At 46.0% G+C, this 17,589-nt stretch overlaps 1 protein-coding gene across 1 annotated transcript in view; it reads left to right on the forward strand.

Annotated features, from left to right (window-relative positions):
• Nucleotides 1-17,589, forward strand: part of SMYD3 (SET and MYND domain containing 3) — a 714,413-nt gene that overhangs the window by 598,484 nt on the left and 98,340 nt on the right. The window contains exons 9-10 of the mRNA XM_022579404.3: nt 3,401-3,488; nt 6,670-6,844. Coding sequence (XP_022435112.1) covers nt 3,401-3,488; nt 6,670-6,844 — 263 coding nt within the window. The remainder of the gene's footprint in view (nt 1-3,400; nt 3,489-6,669; nt 6,845-17,589) is intronic.

The raw sequence follows: 17,589 nt of genomic DNA on the forward strand, positions 1-17,589 counted from the left end.
ATGTCCTATAAATATCAATTAAGTCCATCTTGTCTAATGTGTCATTTAAAGCTTGTGTTTCCTTATTTATTTTCATTTTGGATGATCTCTCCGTTGGTGAACGTGAGGTGTTAACGTTCCCTACTGTTATTGTGTTACTGTCGATTTCCCCTTTTATGGCTTTTAGCATTTGGCTTATGTATTGAGGTGCTCCTGTGTTGGGTGCATAACTATTTACAATTATTATATCTTCTTCTTGGATTGATCCCTTGATCATTATGTAGTGTCCTTCTTTGTCTCTTGTAATAGTCTTTATTTTAAAGTCTGTTTTGTTTGATATGAGAATTGCTGCTCCAGTTTTCTTTTGGCTTCCATTTGCATGGAATATCTTTTTCCATCTCCTCACTTTCAGTCTGCATGTGTCCCTAGGTCTGAAGTGGGTCTCTTGTAGACAGCATATATATGGGTCTTGTTTTTGTATCCATTCAGCCAGTCTGTCTCTTTTGGTTGGAGCATTTAATCCATTTACATTGAAGATAATTATCAATATGTATGTTCCTGTTACCATTTTCTTAATTGTTCTGGGTTTGTTTATGTAGGACTTTTCCTTCTCTTGTGTTTCCTGCCTGGAGAAGTTCCTTTAGCATTTGTTGTAAAGCTGGTTTGGTGGTGCTGAATTCTCTTAACTTTTGCTTGTCTGTAAAGGTTTTAATTTCTCTGTTGAATGGTTGTCAAGTTTTAATATGGGGGCTTCAACTAGGAGGCACTAGGAAGTTACTAAAGGCTTTTGTGATGTGGTGGGACTGTGGCTTCAGGAGACGGAGATGGACTTAGAGCAGGTATTTGGAGGGAGATTGACGTTTAACCTTTTAAACGCAAGTGATTTTTATTTCCCTCTTATACACACAAAACACTAGGTTCTTACTTGGAATTTCCTGGAAGAAGTAGGGTCCACTTATGGTGTCTTTTTAAAAACCACCCTATTATATTACACATATGTACAACACATGTACACAGAGACTCATAAAGCCCTGTCACACAGACACACTCACACAAATGCACACATTTCCTCCTACACACACCCACTGCCTCTCCCGTTCTTGAGATCTCTTTTCTGTGGTACTTGGTGGCCCTCCTTGTTTTCTGCCCTGGCACACTTGAGTGACATGTATCTTCCCACCAGTAACATAGGGCTTACTCTGGCAGTGGTTCTCACAGGGGTCATTCTATAAACCTCCCCTAGTAGGCATGTAAGAATCTCCAGGGAGATACATATAGTTTGAAAAAGTCTTCCCTCCCTCACCTTTACCATCACCCCACAGTGGCTGTGATTTGATATCACTCTCTAGAATGGTTCTTCTCCCTGACATCTCCTGAGAATCTAGTGGATATGGAACACCTGGTTTTAAGTAGAGTCTGATGAGAATTTCTTACCCTTTGGTTAGCCTCTTTAAAGCAGTGCCATCCAGTAGAACTTTCTGTGATGATAGAACTGTTCTCTGTCTGCGCTGCCCAATATGGTAGCCACAGCCACACATGGCTACTGAGCTCTTGAAATGTGGACATACAGGAAAAATAGAGGACTCAGTAGGAAGACAGACAATGAATAAATGGTAACTCCTACCTTCATTTTGAATTGCTTTTTAAGTTTTTTTGTTTTAGTTTTTGCAGAAGTCAACATTGGTTCACGTGGGTGTAGTTACGCTCATCTTTTACCTAACTTCATTTTGATTGATAACTCAATATTTGATTGAAGTGTAGGGACTTCCCTGGGGGCGCAGTGGTTAAGAATCCGCCTGCCAATGCAGGGGACACGGGTTCGAGCCCTGGTCCAGGAAGATCCCACATGCCGCGGAGCAACTAATCCAGTGCACCACAACTACTGAGCCTGCGCTCTAGAGCCTGTGAGCCACAACCACTGAGGCCCGCGCACCTAGAGCCCGTGTTCTGCAACAAGAGAAGCCACCGCAATGAGAAGCCCACGCCCCGCAACGAAGAGTAGCCCCCACTGGCCGCAACTAGAGAAAGCCCGCATGCAGCAACGAAGACCTGATGCAGCCAAAAATAAATAAATAAATAAAATTTTTTTTAAAGTGTTATCCATGGGTCTCCTGACAAATGATTCTTTCTCTTGCCTCTGTTCCCCTTCCTGATAAATACATACATACATATATGTATATATGTAAGCTTTATTGAGATATAATTCACATATGGTACAATTTAGTCAGTTAAAGTGTACAATTCAATAGCTTTTCATATATTCAAAGAGTTATGGAACCATCGACATGATTGATTTTAGAATATTTTTATCACCCCCATAAAACTCATTAGTAGTCACTCCTCCATTCTCCCTACCCACCACCCCCTGCCCTAGCCATTTACTAATCTACTTTCCTGTCTCTGTGGATTTATCTATTCTGAGCATTTCATATGGGTGGAATCATACAATATATGGTCCTTTATGACTGGCTTCTTTCACTAAGCATGATGTTTTTTAAGGTTCATCCATGTTGTAGCATGTATTAGTACTTCATTTCTTTTTTTTTTTAATTTATTCAATTTATTTATTTTTGGCTGCGTTGGGCCTTCCTTGCTGCGTGCGTGCTTTCTCTAGTTGCGGCGAGCGGGGGCTACTCTTCATTGAGGTGCGTGGGCTTCTCATTGCGTTGGCTTCTCTTGTTGCGTAGCACGGGCTCTAGGCATGTGGGCTTCCCTAGTTGTGGCTCGTGGGCTCTAGAGCGCAGGCTCAGTAGTTGTGGCGCACGGGTTTCGTTGCTCCGTGGCATGTGGCAAGTTCCCAGACCAGGGCTTGAACTCTTGTCCCCTGCGTTGGCAGGCAGATTCTTAACCACTGCGCCACCAGGGAAGCCCAGTACTTCATTTCTTTTTATTGTCAACTAATATTCCGTTGTATGGCTATACCACATTTTGTTTATCCATTCATTGGTTGATGGACATTTGGGTTGTTTCTACTTTATTTGCTGTTATGAATAATGCTGCTGTGAACATTTATGCACAAGTTTTCATGTGAACATATATCCTCATTTTTATTGCATATACATCTATGGAGTGGAATTATTGTATAGTAACTCTGTTTAACTTTTAGAATAACTGCCAAACTGTTTTCCAAAGTGGCTGCACCATTTTACATTCCTACCAGTAATGCATGAGGGTTCCAATTTTTCCACAACCTTCCCAACATTTGTTATTACCTTTTTGATTATAACCATCCTAGTTATGAAATGATATCTCCTTGTGGTTTTGATTTGCATTTCCCTGATGGCCAATAATATTGAGCATCTTTTCATGTGTTTATTGGCCATCTGTATATCTTCTCTGGAGAAATATCTATTCAGATCCTTTGCCCATTTTTTAATTGAGGAATTTGTCTTCCTCTGTTCTTTTCATTTGGCCTGAGCAGGATGCTGATATGCTAACTGGTGATGAACAAGTGTGGAAGGAGGTTCAAGAATCCCTGAAAAAAATCGAAGAACTGAAGGCGCATTGGAGTATCCTTTTACCTGTGCATTGAGTTGTCTTGTAGGATTGCTTCCTTACTGGTTGGAGCCTAGTATTAATGAATCCATGTCCAGGGTTTGACCTCTCCACGAGCCAAAGAGCTTCATTCTCTTCCGTGGTCACAGGTTGCATCCCTGACCCCAGCCAACAATTTCAGTAATGGCTAAGGAAGATATGGTAAGGTCAGCATGAATTCCTCTCCACCATTAGATGATAATCCAAATTTACAGGCAGGATTAGTGGGACAGTAAGTAGTACTCTCTTTATCTGTACAAGGTAGCAAATTTCTGGATTCCCTTCCTCCCGTAACCTACATCTCTAAAAAGTAGAACTTGGAATCCTTATAATTTAATGACTGTAGTCAACCATGACTGCAATGGCAATGGGAGTTGCTTCATAATACATTTTCTTGGTGTAAATAGTGAGGGGATCTCGGGAGGACTGTAAACCCTGGAGGACTGTAAGAGCCCGTGGTCTGTCAGCCTTTGAGTCTCAAGGAGTTGATTAACTCCCAAGTGGATTCACTGTGTTCCCCTTTCTCTTTTCCCCCAGTCGTCTTATGGTCATGGAAAAGTCTGCAGAAAGGTGCCTGTTCTGTTATCCATAGTCTGTTCTCTTTGGGTGGGCTGTCTTCCCTGCTCCCCTCACTGGAGCAGAGTGACTTGTGGTAAACACCCAGAAAACGCAAATACAGGTCAGCATTAGCTTGGGAGAAAAGCCTCTTAGTTAAAATCATTCCATTTTTTTGCTCACTGATGTGTTTTACAGGAAAGGTTTGCCTTGTTTGCCAGGTGACTGTTGCCAGTGTCTCGAAGGGAGGTTGTCATGTGGTCCCTCCCAGCTTGCTGGGGGAGAAAGTAGATGTATTCCTGTCAGCGGCTGCATCTGGTTTTTACTTCTAAGGCTTGTCACCTCAAACCTCTTTAAAATGAGTTGGAGCATATGTAAATGAACAGGCAAATAATTATGGAGGTCATGCAACATGATGTTAAAATAGAGTCAAAGTCTTGCCGCAGAAATGTCTGGCATTGTGTAAGAGACAGGCATTCCTCCTGACAATCCATCAAATATCTAATCCTAGGATGAAAAGCCACAGAGGCTAGCCTGGCAGTCTGTTACGAAACCAGTGCGTTGCCTAAGATTCTGCTTCCCCCAGCCTCTGGGGGCCACATGCCGCAAACTTTAAACATGCACGTCAGGTGGATACCACAGAAAGTCATCAAGTCACTTTTCTTCAATAAATGTGCCTCTTCCGAGACCAGAGGCAACTCCTCAGAGACAGGACTCATCCTAAAATTACACAGTGTTATGTACAGAAAGGCCCTCAGCCATGTGTTAGGGGACCTGTAGTTCTAACCAGGAAGTCGGGCCTGTGGGGTAAGGTATCATGCCACCAGAGGCCCCCGCTGAAAGAAAAATATATTTCCTGCGAGGGTTACTTAAAATAGGAGCTTCCACTCACGCAAGTGGCTTGATTGGTTTATCAAAAGTGTTCACTGATGTGTTGGAAAGCAGTGCCCTGAGAGTCTGAACTGTGGAAAAGGTAGATTTTGCCGGAGGGAGGGCAAAGGACAGGTGGGCCATGTGTCCAGGACGGGGGATGCTGTGTTAGGACCTGAGGAAGAGGCTTTGAGTTGGGGGCGGGGCGGAGAGCCCTGGGCTGTGTGAGAGTCGGGCAGGGTGTGGGTGTATGGCAGGGAAATGCCATCAACCTTACTCCACTGAACCATCTTCCTTAAGCTGGTCACGCTCAGAGGTCATGACACAGTAAAAGGAGGTGGAAGGCACTGATACTTGTGCAGTATGATCTTGTGAAAGACACTAAATGTTCTCCCGCTGTGTCCCAGGTACACAGTTCTGCCTGGCTCAGGAGAGAAGACGTGAAGCGTTTTTAAAAACTTTACATACGGTATCTTATTTAATTCTTACAGCGACATTAGGCGTTTTTACTTCTGGCCTACTTCAGAGCACAGGTGACGTCCTCAGAACCTCAAATCTGACCAGTGACAGAACTAGCTTAGAGTTAAATCCAGCTTTTTCTGCGGTCCAGCGCTATGCCATTTCTGTAAATCTGCAAACCTTGCGCCCTGTGGAATTCCAGCCTATGGAAGCAGATGAATTCGGAGCTACACGGGTTGAAGGTGAGGGAGGAGCCGGGGCCGGGCACCTCCAGCCCAGCATCTTCCTAGGCCTCGGCCTTGCCTAACACAGCATGAAAGGGAAGAAACTGTGTCAGGTCCCTGGGGCCTGCCTTCTCTCCACCTGCAGCTATGCTCCTGAGGGAGTTCACCTGAAGGACTCGAGGCATGCTGCATGCACCACGTCCTCAGTGCTCTGACTGCCTTGTCAGTTTTAAAAAGTAAGGTCGCACTGGGCTCCATGAGAGTAAGTTATGGACTTCCGGTTAATCGGAAAGTCATTGTGGCTCCGAAGTGAATATTGGGTCTTCTCCCCACCCTTTTCAAAGCATCCTTTCCCCCTGCCTGCAATTTATGTACATAAGCCACATGTTCTTAATATTTATCTTTTACTTTGGGGGTTTAAAATAAGAATACCTTTATTTGGTTAAGCATAGACTGGAATCACTTTTGTTTTATAATCAAAAACCTTAAATTTGAGATCCACTGGAAATGGATTTCTATAAGTTGTTTCCCCTAGTGTGTGCCTGGGGTTGTGTTTTTGGTTTCTTATACGGCCAAGGTTCAAATGACACAGAAGCAAAAATGAGCTCCTCCTTTTTTAAAAGGAGTCTCTCTAAAGCTTCTTTCATTTCAGATCATTTTTGAAACAGAAACTAAAAGAGTAAACAATTTTAAACTGAACTAACTTAGTCTTTAGCTCATTTAATAAACAGCTGTATTTATTTCATGGCTAGGTTTAAAGAGAATCCGTGTAGGAATAGGAAGGAAGAATGGTTCTCTGGAGATCTAATCCCTCAAAGCACAGGCTTGGTTGGAAGATGGTTTGTTGATGTAAACAGAATTTCCTTCTCTGAGACGCCACTCACATGTTTTTGTTTCTCAAGTGTGTTTTCAGGCAGCTCATCTGGCTAAATAATGGGCGCTTCCTTCCCTCCTGTGCCTGGGAGCTCTTCAGCCTTTTCGAGAATCTCATTTTACTTTTGTTTTTTCTTGATGAAGACAGTGAATCCTTAACTAAGGTTAATAACAGAGTGGGAACAGGTTCTGGCCATGTGCCAGGCGATCCTAAGCGGCAACGCCGAGCGGCTTCCTGATATCAACATCTACCAGCTGAGGGTGCTCGACTGTGCCATGGACGCCTGCATCAACCTCGGGCTGCTGGAGGAGGCGTTGTTCTACGGCATTCGGACCATGGAGCCGTACAGGTGAGTCCCGGGGAGGGGCTAAAGTAAGGGCTACAGTGTCTTTGCTTGGGGCAGAGGCTCGAGAGAGCCTGACATCATCCTGATCATTGCTGCTTTGTAAAAGCGTTCCATCTGCTTCTCACAGCGTGTAAAACCACACCTTTGTTCATTTAGGCGTTCGTTCTTCATTTGTAAAGTTCCTTCCGTGTGTCAGGCACTGTGGGTGTGCAGGGACTGATGAGATGCTGTCTGCACGTGGAGCTAGTGCTTGTAATAAGGTGCAATGCTCGCGATGGCAGAGGCAAGGACAGAGTTTGCGGGAGCAGAGAGGGGCTCGGCACAGACGTAGCCTGGGGGCTGCGGCCTGTGGCCTTAGCCCTGCTGATCTAGGTGAGGACACCGGTACAGGACCCTCCACCTGGCTGACATCAGTGCTGGTTTCTTCCATTTCTCAGGGCTTTATGGTTCCCAGGGTGCCTTCACTCGAACCCTCTGACCTCATAATCACCTTATGACCCAAGCAGGAGAGCAGGGAGACAGCCCTGCTCAAACATGTCATTGAGTCAGAGGAAGGAACTACTGGTAATGAATTGTTTCTTGACCGGCCTCAGCTCCTCCAGACCCGTGTGTGTTTTGCCCCTAGAGGTTCTGGTTACTCAGGGGAGCTTCCAGAGGGAGGGCAGTGTTGAAGTCTAGTGCTGAGAATTTGGTGCTGGTGGGTGTGGGACCCTGGTTTGCAGTGGGCTAAGAACCTAAGTTTGGAAGATGAGATAGATCAGTCCAGAAGAAAGGGCACAGAGACGCATATACCATCATCTGAGGTTGGAATAGCCGCCTCCAGCACAGAACAAGGTCACTCACTGTGGGGAAGGTGCCCTGAAAGCATCTGGGACCTGGGGAGGCTGGGGGAGGCCCCTGCGGAGGAGGGGCACCATTCCAGGCAGATACTGAGTTTCCCAGCTCTGAAGACCATGCAGACATGATGTCAGCCCTAAGGGGCTGAGCAGAGTGAAGATCCAGGTCTAGACCTATGCAACAGGCAGGGGAGTGGTCCTCAGGGAAAGAGGGGAGGGAGGCAGAGCCCAGGGCGCCGCCTGTCCCCACTTGAGGAAGAGCCTCAGAAGACACAGGAGCTAGGAAGTTCCCAAGATCAACACGATAAGAACAGAAGCAAGTCCAGGGTCTGGTATATCAGTCCGGGCAAAGGGAGGAAGCCAAAAAAAAGTGACACATTTGGTCAGGAAGCCAGGAGCACGGTGCAGACAGAGAAGGGCCTAAAGATGGCATAGACCCACCAGCCAGGTGCATGGCAGAAGTCCATAGGCCAGCCACGGCACCAGGGTGACCCTGAGGGTGTTTTTCAGAACTCCTCTAGGTGGTTTCTCCCAGTGCCTTGTGGTTGAACAGCTTCGGAATCCGGACTGTGAGTCAGCTTTAATCAAATTTATAAGAGATTGCCTTGAGGGCTGGGACTGTAGACTTTCCCATGAGCGTGAAATGTCTGTTAGGTATGATGAATCTTGTGGGTTCTCAGAACATATGAATTGAATACAGAGAGATAAGGCTTCGTTCGTTCTCTGTGTTGCAGTGAGAGGCAGGTTGGGGACGGTTGGCGTTACCCCTCTGAACTCAGGGCTCGGGCTCACGACGCCAAACCCCAGGCTGCCCGGTGAGCAGATGGAATCTGGCCAGGAGACAAAGACGGAAAATCCTCTTTCCTCCAGACCCCCTCGGCGGCGGCTCGCCCGCTGCCGTCTGGGGCTGGAAGGGCACTGGGCCCGCCGCCCAGGCGCAGGAATATATGTTGGTCCCCCGGCTTCATTAGGAAAGCCGCATGCCTTTGAGGGAGCTCGTTCTCCGTGTACTTTTGAATCCGCTTTTCTCCATGGCCCCCAAGGCTTCCCTGAAGGACTTTCTTACCCCCTTTCTTAACTGGCGGTTTCACTGACTTAAACTGGAATCAAACAAAGAGGCCTTTCTTGTAAGCGAGGCCAAGTCCACGGAATGTACTCCATGTTGTTTGGAATACTTTTGGTTATGTTTCCCTGGTGTTGGGCAGGTCACGATCTCTATGTAAATGTACCCTCTGTTCTTACGCTGGGTGACACATTTCCAAGCTTCCCTCCGTTTCTCCTCCCTGGAGCTTATTAAGGAGTTGCTCTGTGGTGTTCTGTATTTCAAGAAATCGAATCTGCAATGATCCGCTTCAAACGAGTGAGATCTGAACTATTTGCTTTCAAAGTTGTAGCAGAGGAAAGGGCTATCAGTAATCCAGACCAACAGAGTTAAGAGAAACGAGAGGGATGGATGCCGACAGACTTAGCCCTTTTTCCCTTTAGCTCAGGCAAAAGTGAAAATAAAGAACTAACGGGCCAGATGCCCTGCAAGCCCTTTAACAATCTTAGAGTGTGAGGTAGGAATCCCGAGGTGGGCAGTGGTTTTCACCCCGCAGGTGTGCACGAGGGAACTCACGCTGTGGGCCTCCCCCATCTACACGGTCTCCCGGCAAATGCTCCGGGTGGGTTTTTTGTCCACCTGTAGCCAAGGACACAGGTAGTTAGGCATTTGTTACTGAGAGGTGACTGGATTGCCATCTGCCGTAACAGTTTTACAATGTTAATATACTGTTTTCAGCAACTAGATTGAGGTCAAGACTCTAGTGATGATTTTGTCACTGCTGACCTTGGCTAAATCTTAACTGCTGACCTTAGAGGAGAAGGCGTCCATTATTCCATTTTTATCCAAATCACCGCGTTGCCCTCGGCTCCCTTCTTGTCACTCCATCATTTATTTTTACTCAATAGAAGTTCCTTTTATGGTGCAACATAAAATATTAAGTTCTTTATGTTTCATAAAGCAATTTGGAATTAATTCACATACAACAAAATGTGCAGTCTTTAGTATTAGCTATAGTGCTTCTCCTGAGAGTATCTATGTGTGTATCTGTGATTATATATGCAGTCATCTGTCTGTTAGCACTACCAACATGAAGTAATTTAAAGGTATTTCCCAAGTTTTACTTAAAAATACAATTCAGTCAAACCTCAGCTGTAAGACGAATTGGGTTTCAAAAGTTAGTTTGCCAGTTGGTAGTTTAGAACTTGGGAAGCATTTTCTTATTGAAGAAGGTGTTACAGATCATGCTGAGGTCCCCTGGACTAGCCCGTGAAAGTCTACTCAGCATCGTCAATGTAGGCCATACATTTTTTTGAAAAAAGGAGAAAGAAAAACAAAAACAGTACTGAACATAGTTTTAAAAACTAAGATTTAAATTATACTGAATACAAGTTAAAGTTGATTTTCTTTAGGAGCCAGAGGCTGATACGGAGGTACAGAGGCTTCTTAAGGCTTCGAGGAGGACTTTCAATATATTCACACATTCTGTTAATTTTTTTTTAACATCCTTATTGGAGTATAATTGCTTTAAAATGGTGTGTTAGTTTCTGCTGTATAACAAGGTGAATCAGCTATACGTATACATATATCCCCATATCCCCTCCCTCTTGCGTCTCCCTCCCACCCTCCCTATCCCACCCCTCTAGGTGGTCACAAAGCACCGAGCTGATCTCCCTATGCTATGCGGCTGCTTCCCACTAGCTATCTACCTTACGTTTGGTAGTGTATATATGTCCATGCCACTCTCTCACTTCATGCCAGCTTACCCTTCCCCCTCCCCATGACCTCAAGTCCATTTCAGTATATTCACACGTTCTGGTAATTTTTGTTGTAAGAATAATACATACTCCTAGGAAAGGACATTTTCAAAACGACGAAAGGTAAAAATCATCCTCATCTTTCACTTCCTGTCCCACTCCCTAAAGATAGCCATGGTAAGTTTCTTTCTGAACTTTTCCATGTATGAGGGACTCGTCTGAATATATTCCAAAGCCCCACTTTTCCCTCCTTCCCTCACTTTCTGTCTTCTTCTTGTCTTTCTTGGGGAGAGACTCGGTCCCAGTCCTGATCTATTAAATATGCCCACTGGCGTGGTGGGTGGGGAAGGAAAGGTGACAAGGAGAAAAGGGATGGAGAAGCCAAGAATTCTCCTTAGTGGGAGAGAGAAGGAAAAAATAGGGTCGCTCTCTGTCTCATGTTCCATAACTTGCTTTTTTCACTTTATGACAAAGTGTGGACATCTGTGCAGATCGACTCCTGCATGTCTACCTCATTCTTTTTTTTTTTTTTTTTTTTTTTGCGGTACGTGGGCCACTCACTGTTGTGGCCCCTCCCGCCATGGAGCACAGGCTCTGGACGCGCAGGCTCAGCGGCCATGGCTCACGGGCCCAGCCGTTCCGCGGCGTGTGAGATCTTCCCGGAGCGGGGCACGAACCCATGTCCCCTGCATCTGCAGGCGGACTCTCAACCACTGCGCCACCAGGGAAGCCCTACCTCATTCCTTTTAGCAGATACCTAGTATATCATCTCAGGAATGTACCGTAATTTGTCCATCCGTCCCTCTGGTCTCCGTGTATGTTCACCATGTCAAACAATACTATGATTAACAGCCACATACTTGCATCCTTGTGTTCTGATGTGACTGAAGCCATAGGGTGAATCCATATGATAAATTCCTAAATGCTAACTTGCTGCATCAAAAGTTATGTACATTTTCAATGTAGATAACCATTATCAAATTGTGTCCCCCGTCCACCAAAGTGTTCCTCTTTTCCCAAAAGAATTAAGAATGGATAGCATGATATTGATTATATCTGATTTAAATTCATTTCATAATATATAAGGGCCTTTTCCTGATCAAAGTCTGTTCTTATAGAGTGAGGTTTGCTTGTATTGATTTACTTATCCAAAAATAGTCCTGAGAATGACGTTTTGTAAGTTACCTGGAAAGAGGCAGAAGAACAGGAATGTCAAAGGGTCTTACACGTGAGTGCACGAGGGGTATGAAGTCCTCCTCAAGGGGAAGGAATCGTGAAAGAGTAAGATTTTTTCTCATCATTTTCTGTGCTTTGTTGTCAGAAAAAAAAAATGGTGGGAAGAATGGCAGTAAAATGCAGCTGGTGGTTTGTGTACATGACGTAGTTACGAGTAAGTGTTTGTAACTCAGAGATTGCCAGTAATTACATAGCAGCCATTTCCGTTTTGATTTTGCCAGTAATTTTTTGACTCTTCCCTCAGAAGCTTTAGCAGATAAGTTGATGAAATGTAAGGTTTCATCACAGCAGTACCTTCTACGACTGTTTTCAAGCTGGCTTTTCTTCTGAAGACGTTTACAATTGGTCTTCTGTGGGTTTTTGTCTAGTCCAAGAGCCAGCAGAGCATATGTGGGTGCACGTTCCCCGGGGCGCAGTCACTCACTCACTCGGCACTTACTTGGGCCTGCTCTGCTGTTGCCTCGTCTCTCCGTGTCACAGACCTTGTTAGGCTGCTCCAGGAGGATGCTTGTGTCCATATACCTGTCCGTGAAGCTCATTCCTAGAGGGCAAGGTCTTGGCTGGGGGTATCAGCTGTAGGACTTCTCCAGACTCACAGAGGAGGACCCAGAGGTAAAGCAGAGCTGGGTCTCCAGCCAGGAGGGGACATGAGAATCGGAGCTTCACCCAGCGTACTGTTCATGCACCTTGTTTGCAATCTGTCTTCCATGGTGAGGTTTACAGAATTATTTCACTCAGTGAATGAACAAATGTTTTACTCTCTGCTTACTGATGTGGACAATAATCCCTTAGCCACTTAATCATTTCGTTTCCACACTGTAATTTTCAATTAAAGTATCTTTGGTGGCCAAACCCCTCTATGAGAGTTTGAGCTCTGTGTGCATGTTTGTGTAAAATACTGAGTTACCTGATGCCTCTAATCGGGGCCTCTCTTTCTTTGCTGCCAGTTCTGTGAGATTGACTTCTTAGTCACGGCCCCTCGTCTTAACACTGGGGCAATGACCACCGGCCTGGCACTTGGGGTAGGGGCCCGTCGAGGCCCAAGCACTCTTAATTTAACCTGCTTAATATCAGCCCCTTAGTTTAATTCCAAAGGGCTCTTTTAATTCAGAATCTAGAAATACAACAAAAGGAAAAAGAAGGCAAAGGAGAGAAAAGAGGAAGAGGAAGGGGGCGAGAACAGCCCAGATGATGAGATGCCGCAGTTCAGGTGCACGTGTGTTTACTTAAACTACCGACTTGAGCTCATCCCTAGTTACTCGTGTTTCCAGGTCCAGATAACCTGGAGCTAGTGTGAGGCTTTTGGTAGGAGAATAAAGAAGAGCAAGATGACTAATTTCTCTGACTGCACTTTACTTGGGGCAGTGGAGAAATGAAACCGTCTTGCCTTCAGTGGTCCACTCCTCTAAAGACACCCTAACTTCCCTTTCGCTCTTACCATCTTGCTGGAGATGCCACCTGTGTGTTTGGGTAAAGACATTTACTGACCAGTGTTCTGGGTGGTTCCAGACCTGACCCCACTAGTTGCATGAGAATGACCCAGCTGTGTGGGTTTTGTTCCGAAAGAGAAATAAAGGGTAGTCTGTGCGTGGAACTGGCGTGAGGCTCTGACCCTCCAGCCCCTCTGGAAGAGGGGAGGGGCGGCCATGAGCCCACCCATTCTGGATGCCGCAGCTCCTCTGCCCGTTGCCACCACCCCAGGCCTCTGGCCCTTGAACAAGAGCTGCAGATGGTGACAGAGCTCCCGGTGACAGCAGACGGGCCTAGGTGACAGCTTCACAGACCAAGCCTTAATCCAGCCTGGGTATTCCCACCTGACTTAAGGGTGGCACAGATGACTGGGTGCTGCTGGTATATGTACAGCCCCTGCTGGGGAGGGGAAGATGACCCACACATTGCCCCCAACATGCTGTGCACAGCAGGACACATGCGAAACCCGTGCTTCCTGCTGTCTCCTGGCCACACAGCTCTGTGTGTTTGTCTTTCCTGGCTACCGGAGGGCCACCACCCGACCATCGTTCAGAGACCCTGGATCTAGTGTTGAAACCCTCTGCTGAACTTTATTCCGCCCACTCCCCCTGTGCTAGGATTGTTAGATCAGCACATTGCCCAGAGCCACATTCCTCCTCTCAGACAAGAAAATCCCATAGCCATGGGCCAGCGTCATCCATCCCCACACTTACCTTGACTCTAGACACCCCAGGCTAGGTCGGGGCACAGGACATACTTCTTGTCGGTCTCATTTGCCTGATTCCCGGTAAACAACCTCCCTGGGGAGCAAGACGAAAGCCGCCCTCCACCCTGGGATTAGGTACCTGCACAGGAAAGCATTTCATCTTCTGTGTTCACCCATGTATATTCTCTGAGAAATGGTCTTCTGTCCTCCTTTTCTTTTTTTTTTTTTTTTTTTGTGGTACGCGGGCCTCTCACTGCTGTGGCCTCTCCCGTTGCGGAGCACAGGCTCCAGACGCGCAGGCTCAGCGGCCATGGCTCACGGGCCTAGACGCTCCGCGGCATGTGGGATCTTCCCGGACCGGGGCACGAACCCGTGTGTCCCCTGCACCGGCAGGCAGACTCTCAACCACTGCGCCACCAGGGAAGCCCTCTGTCCTCCTATTTAAGAAAGCATTTCCAGAATAAAAACATTTCCTGTTACGTTTCACTTTTTGTTTTTTTTTAACTTTCACAAGCCATCTCTGAGTACTTTGACTTTCCTGACAGAACATCTTCAGTTTCTTATTACAACAGATTGTACCCTAAGCGGCAGGATATCAAATCCTAGGGAATCTTTTGGGATGCATTAAATTTCTCCTGTTGAATCAATCTCTTGCTTGGCTGCCCCTGAAGCTACATAGCTGCCATCTCTTTTCCTTTTTCTCAGCTCTTGGAAGAGAAAGTAGAGAAAAAAATATCCCATTTTCCCCTGCAGGGAGCCAGTAGAAAATCAGGCAGGCCTGAGAAATGGGAAATGATGGATATAACTTTGAAAGGCTCAAAAAGAACTGATTAAAACCAACTTCAATTTCACGTAAATACATGTTTTTGTAATTAAAAAAATTTTTTTTGGTCACATGCTATTTGTGTATTTTGAGTGAAGTCCAGACTGAGTTTTCAGAACTTCTCCAAGGATAGATGAATGGACCTTCAATTTGCACAAGTAAAGCTGATTTATCAAGCCTCACGCTTTTGATCACTTATAGAGAGTGGTGATAGCACTTGTAAGGAACAGTAAGAGGCCCTTCAAAGAAATGAAAGGTGGGGAATAAATGGCCCCGAAAATGATAGGTCCCAGTTTTTGAGAGAGCCAAGTTATTTTGAGCTCGAAAAATGTCCTTCGGCCCAGATAGCACAAAGCTCTTAGCTCATGAGAGCACACAGCCTGGAAAAAAATGTGTAATATGTTCAAGGGAAGTGGCCCCGTCAGGGACTAGGAAACTGGAGTGCAACAGGGCAGTGGGCTGCGGCCTTGAACAGGGCAGAGGGCGGGGCCCTGGGAGCAGCGAGGGGAGTGGAGACAGCGCTCACTCTGCAGAGAACGCAAGGCTGCTGGAAATGGCTCTTCCCGCACAAAGAACGCCAATCACGCCATCACGCTGCCCTTCAGAGTTAAAGAGGAACAAATCTGCTCTCACTTGTAATGGGCACCATCACCCCTCCCAAAGTAAGATAAATCGGGTTCAGCCACTGCAGAAGCATCTGTCAGCTCTTTGTTAGCATTATCTTTTGAGAGGAATGGGCGAAAGGACTGTAAGAGCTCTCCTCTACCTTTCAGCTTTCCTCAACTGAAAAGTAATTGCTATTACTTATTAAGAGCCTCCTGTGGACCAGGCAGCTCGCTTGGCCTTCTAACCCTCCCAGCACAGTGAGGAGGAGGTTTAGCCTGTCCTGTCCTCCATGTGAGGGGACTGAGGATGAGAAGCATGTGGCAGAGCTGGGGTTCAAACCTTAGGCTTATTTATTTATTTTTATTTTATTATTTTTTTTGTTTTTGAGGTACGCGGGCCTCTCACTGCTGTGGCCTCTCCCATTGCGGAGCACAGGCTCCAGACGCGCAGGCTCAGCGGCCATGGCTCACGGGCCCAGCCGCTCCGCGGCATGTGGGATCCTCCCGGGCCGGGGCACGAACCCGCGTCCCCTGCATCGGCAGGCGGACTCTCAACCACTGAGCCACCAGGGAAGCCCTAGGCTTATTTATTTTATTTTGGTTATAATTTACCAAAAGAGCAGTTGAGTCAGCTTGAACCCAGGTTTGCTCAGTTATAAAGGTCTGGATTGTTACTGCACTATAGCGGGCTGAGTGGTCTTTCCAGCTACCCTCCGCCTTCCTACTACATGAATGTATCAAGATTCTTTTTGTTACAGGTGACAGAAACCCACCTCAGACTGCCTGAGCATGAAAGGGGGTTCGCTGCCCACGAAACTGCACAGCCAGGGACAGAACTGGTGTGACAGAATTCAGGGATACAGTCTCCCTTCCTCTCAGCCCTTCCCTCCTCCTCTCCCTGGATCTGTTTCTCTCTGCTCCACTCATTCCTCTATGTTGTTTTCATTCTTTACCACACAGGTGGTCCCCCCACAATGTGGTAGAGAAGGTGGCTTCCAGCAGCCTCCGGTTCACATTCTCCTAGTTCTGTGACAAAACAAAAGGTTCTGTTTCCTCTAGCTCCAATTTTTTGTTTTAATTTTTAATTTTTTGGCCACACCATGCAAAATGTGGGATCTTAGCTCCCTGACCAGGGATGAAACCTGAGTGCCCCTGCAGTGCAAGTGTGGAGTCTCAACCACTGGACTACCAGGGAAGTTCCTCTAGCTCCAAATTTTAAAATATGTGTTTTGGATGGGCTTCTTTGGCCTCTTTGGGTCTCATGCCCACCGCTGCCTGGACCAAGGGAGATGACATGCTGGCAGCCCTACCAGTAACAAGGTGTGGAATGGATGGAAGGTGTTCCAAAGATGGAGGGTAGGTGGATGATGGACAAAGCAGAAGAAAGCTGTCCACTGCACTAGTCTACTCAGATAGTCTAGTAAAAATTCTGGAAAGAAAAAAATTCACAGGTGGTAAAGAGAGTCCAAAGGCTGATAAGTAAAAAGCTATGACATGGGAGAGAAAGAAAAAGCAGCATTGTACCGTTAGAGTTATGCGTGAGGAATGAAGTGTTGCAAGAGCAGATTCCTGGAATTTTAAAGGGAGCAGCAGTATTCACTTGGACCAGGACACAAGCTAAGCTTCTTGAGAAGAAGTCTGTTGGCTGTAAGAGGAAAGGATGGATGGGGAGGCCGGTGAGGCCCTACCTGAGGCAGAGAAGTTGTGTAAGAAAGTGTGCCTGATAGCAGCGTGTGATACATCTTGGGAAGGTTTTTCAGTCCCGGTGTGCATTACCTATTTCAGGCTGTAGGCGCTAAGGAACATAGCCAGAAGACTGCATTTGTCTTGGAAATGCTACAGGTAGAGTGCACCTTGATTTCAGCAAGGTATTTGATAATGTCTTCTGGTACATTTCCTATAGATGGAAAAATTGGGCTAGTAAGGTTTGTTTATGCCTTTTAAACAGCTGTTTCTGAACTGTAGCCATTAACAGATTGATAGACTCCTTTTGGGAAATATGTAATGGTATGTGCCTCAAAGCTCCACTTTTTTGGTTCTGAGTCAACATTTTTATTAAAGACTTAATGAGATGAATACATAGCCGTTATGTATATCAAATTTGCAAGGGATGCAAAGCTGAGAAGAATAACTACTACTTTGGGGGAATAAACCAAACTTCAAAATTATCTCCTTAATTAGAAACATTTGGCCAATATCAACAAGATGAACTTAAACAGGGATACATGGAAAAGTCTGCATTGGTGATTAAAAATTCACTAACAGGCTGGAGA

This window comes from Delphinapterus leucas, chromosome 1, assembly GCF_059928025.1.
Source record: "Delphinapterus leucas isolate spDelLeu-1000000601 "Yukka" chromosome 1, BTC_Dleu_Yukka2, whole genome shotgun sequence".
Lineage (NCBI taxonomy): Eukaryota > Metazoa > Chordata > Mammalia > Artiodactyla > Monodontidae > Delphinapterus > Delphinapterus leucas.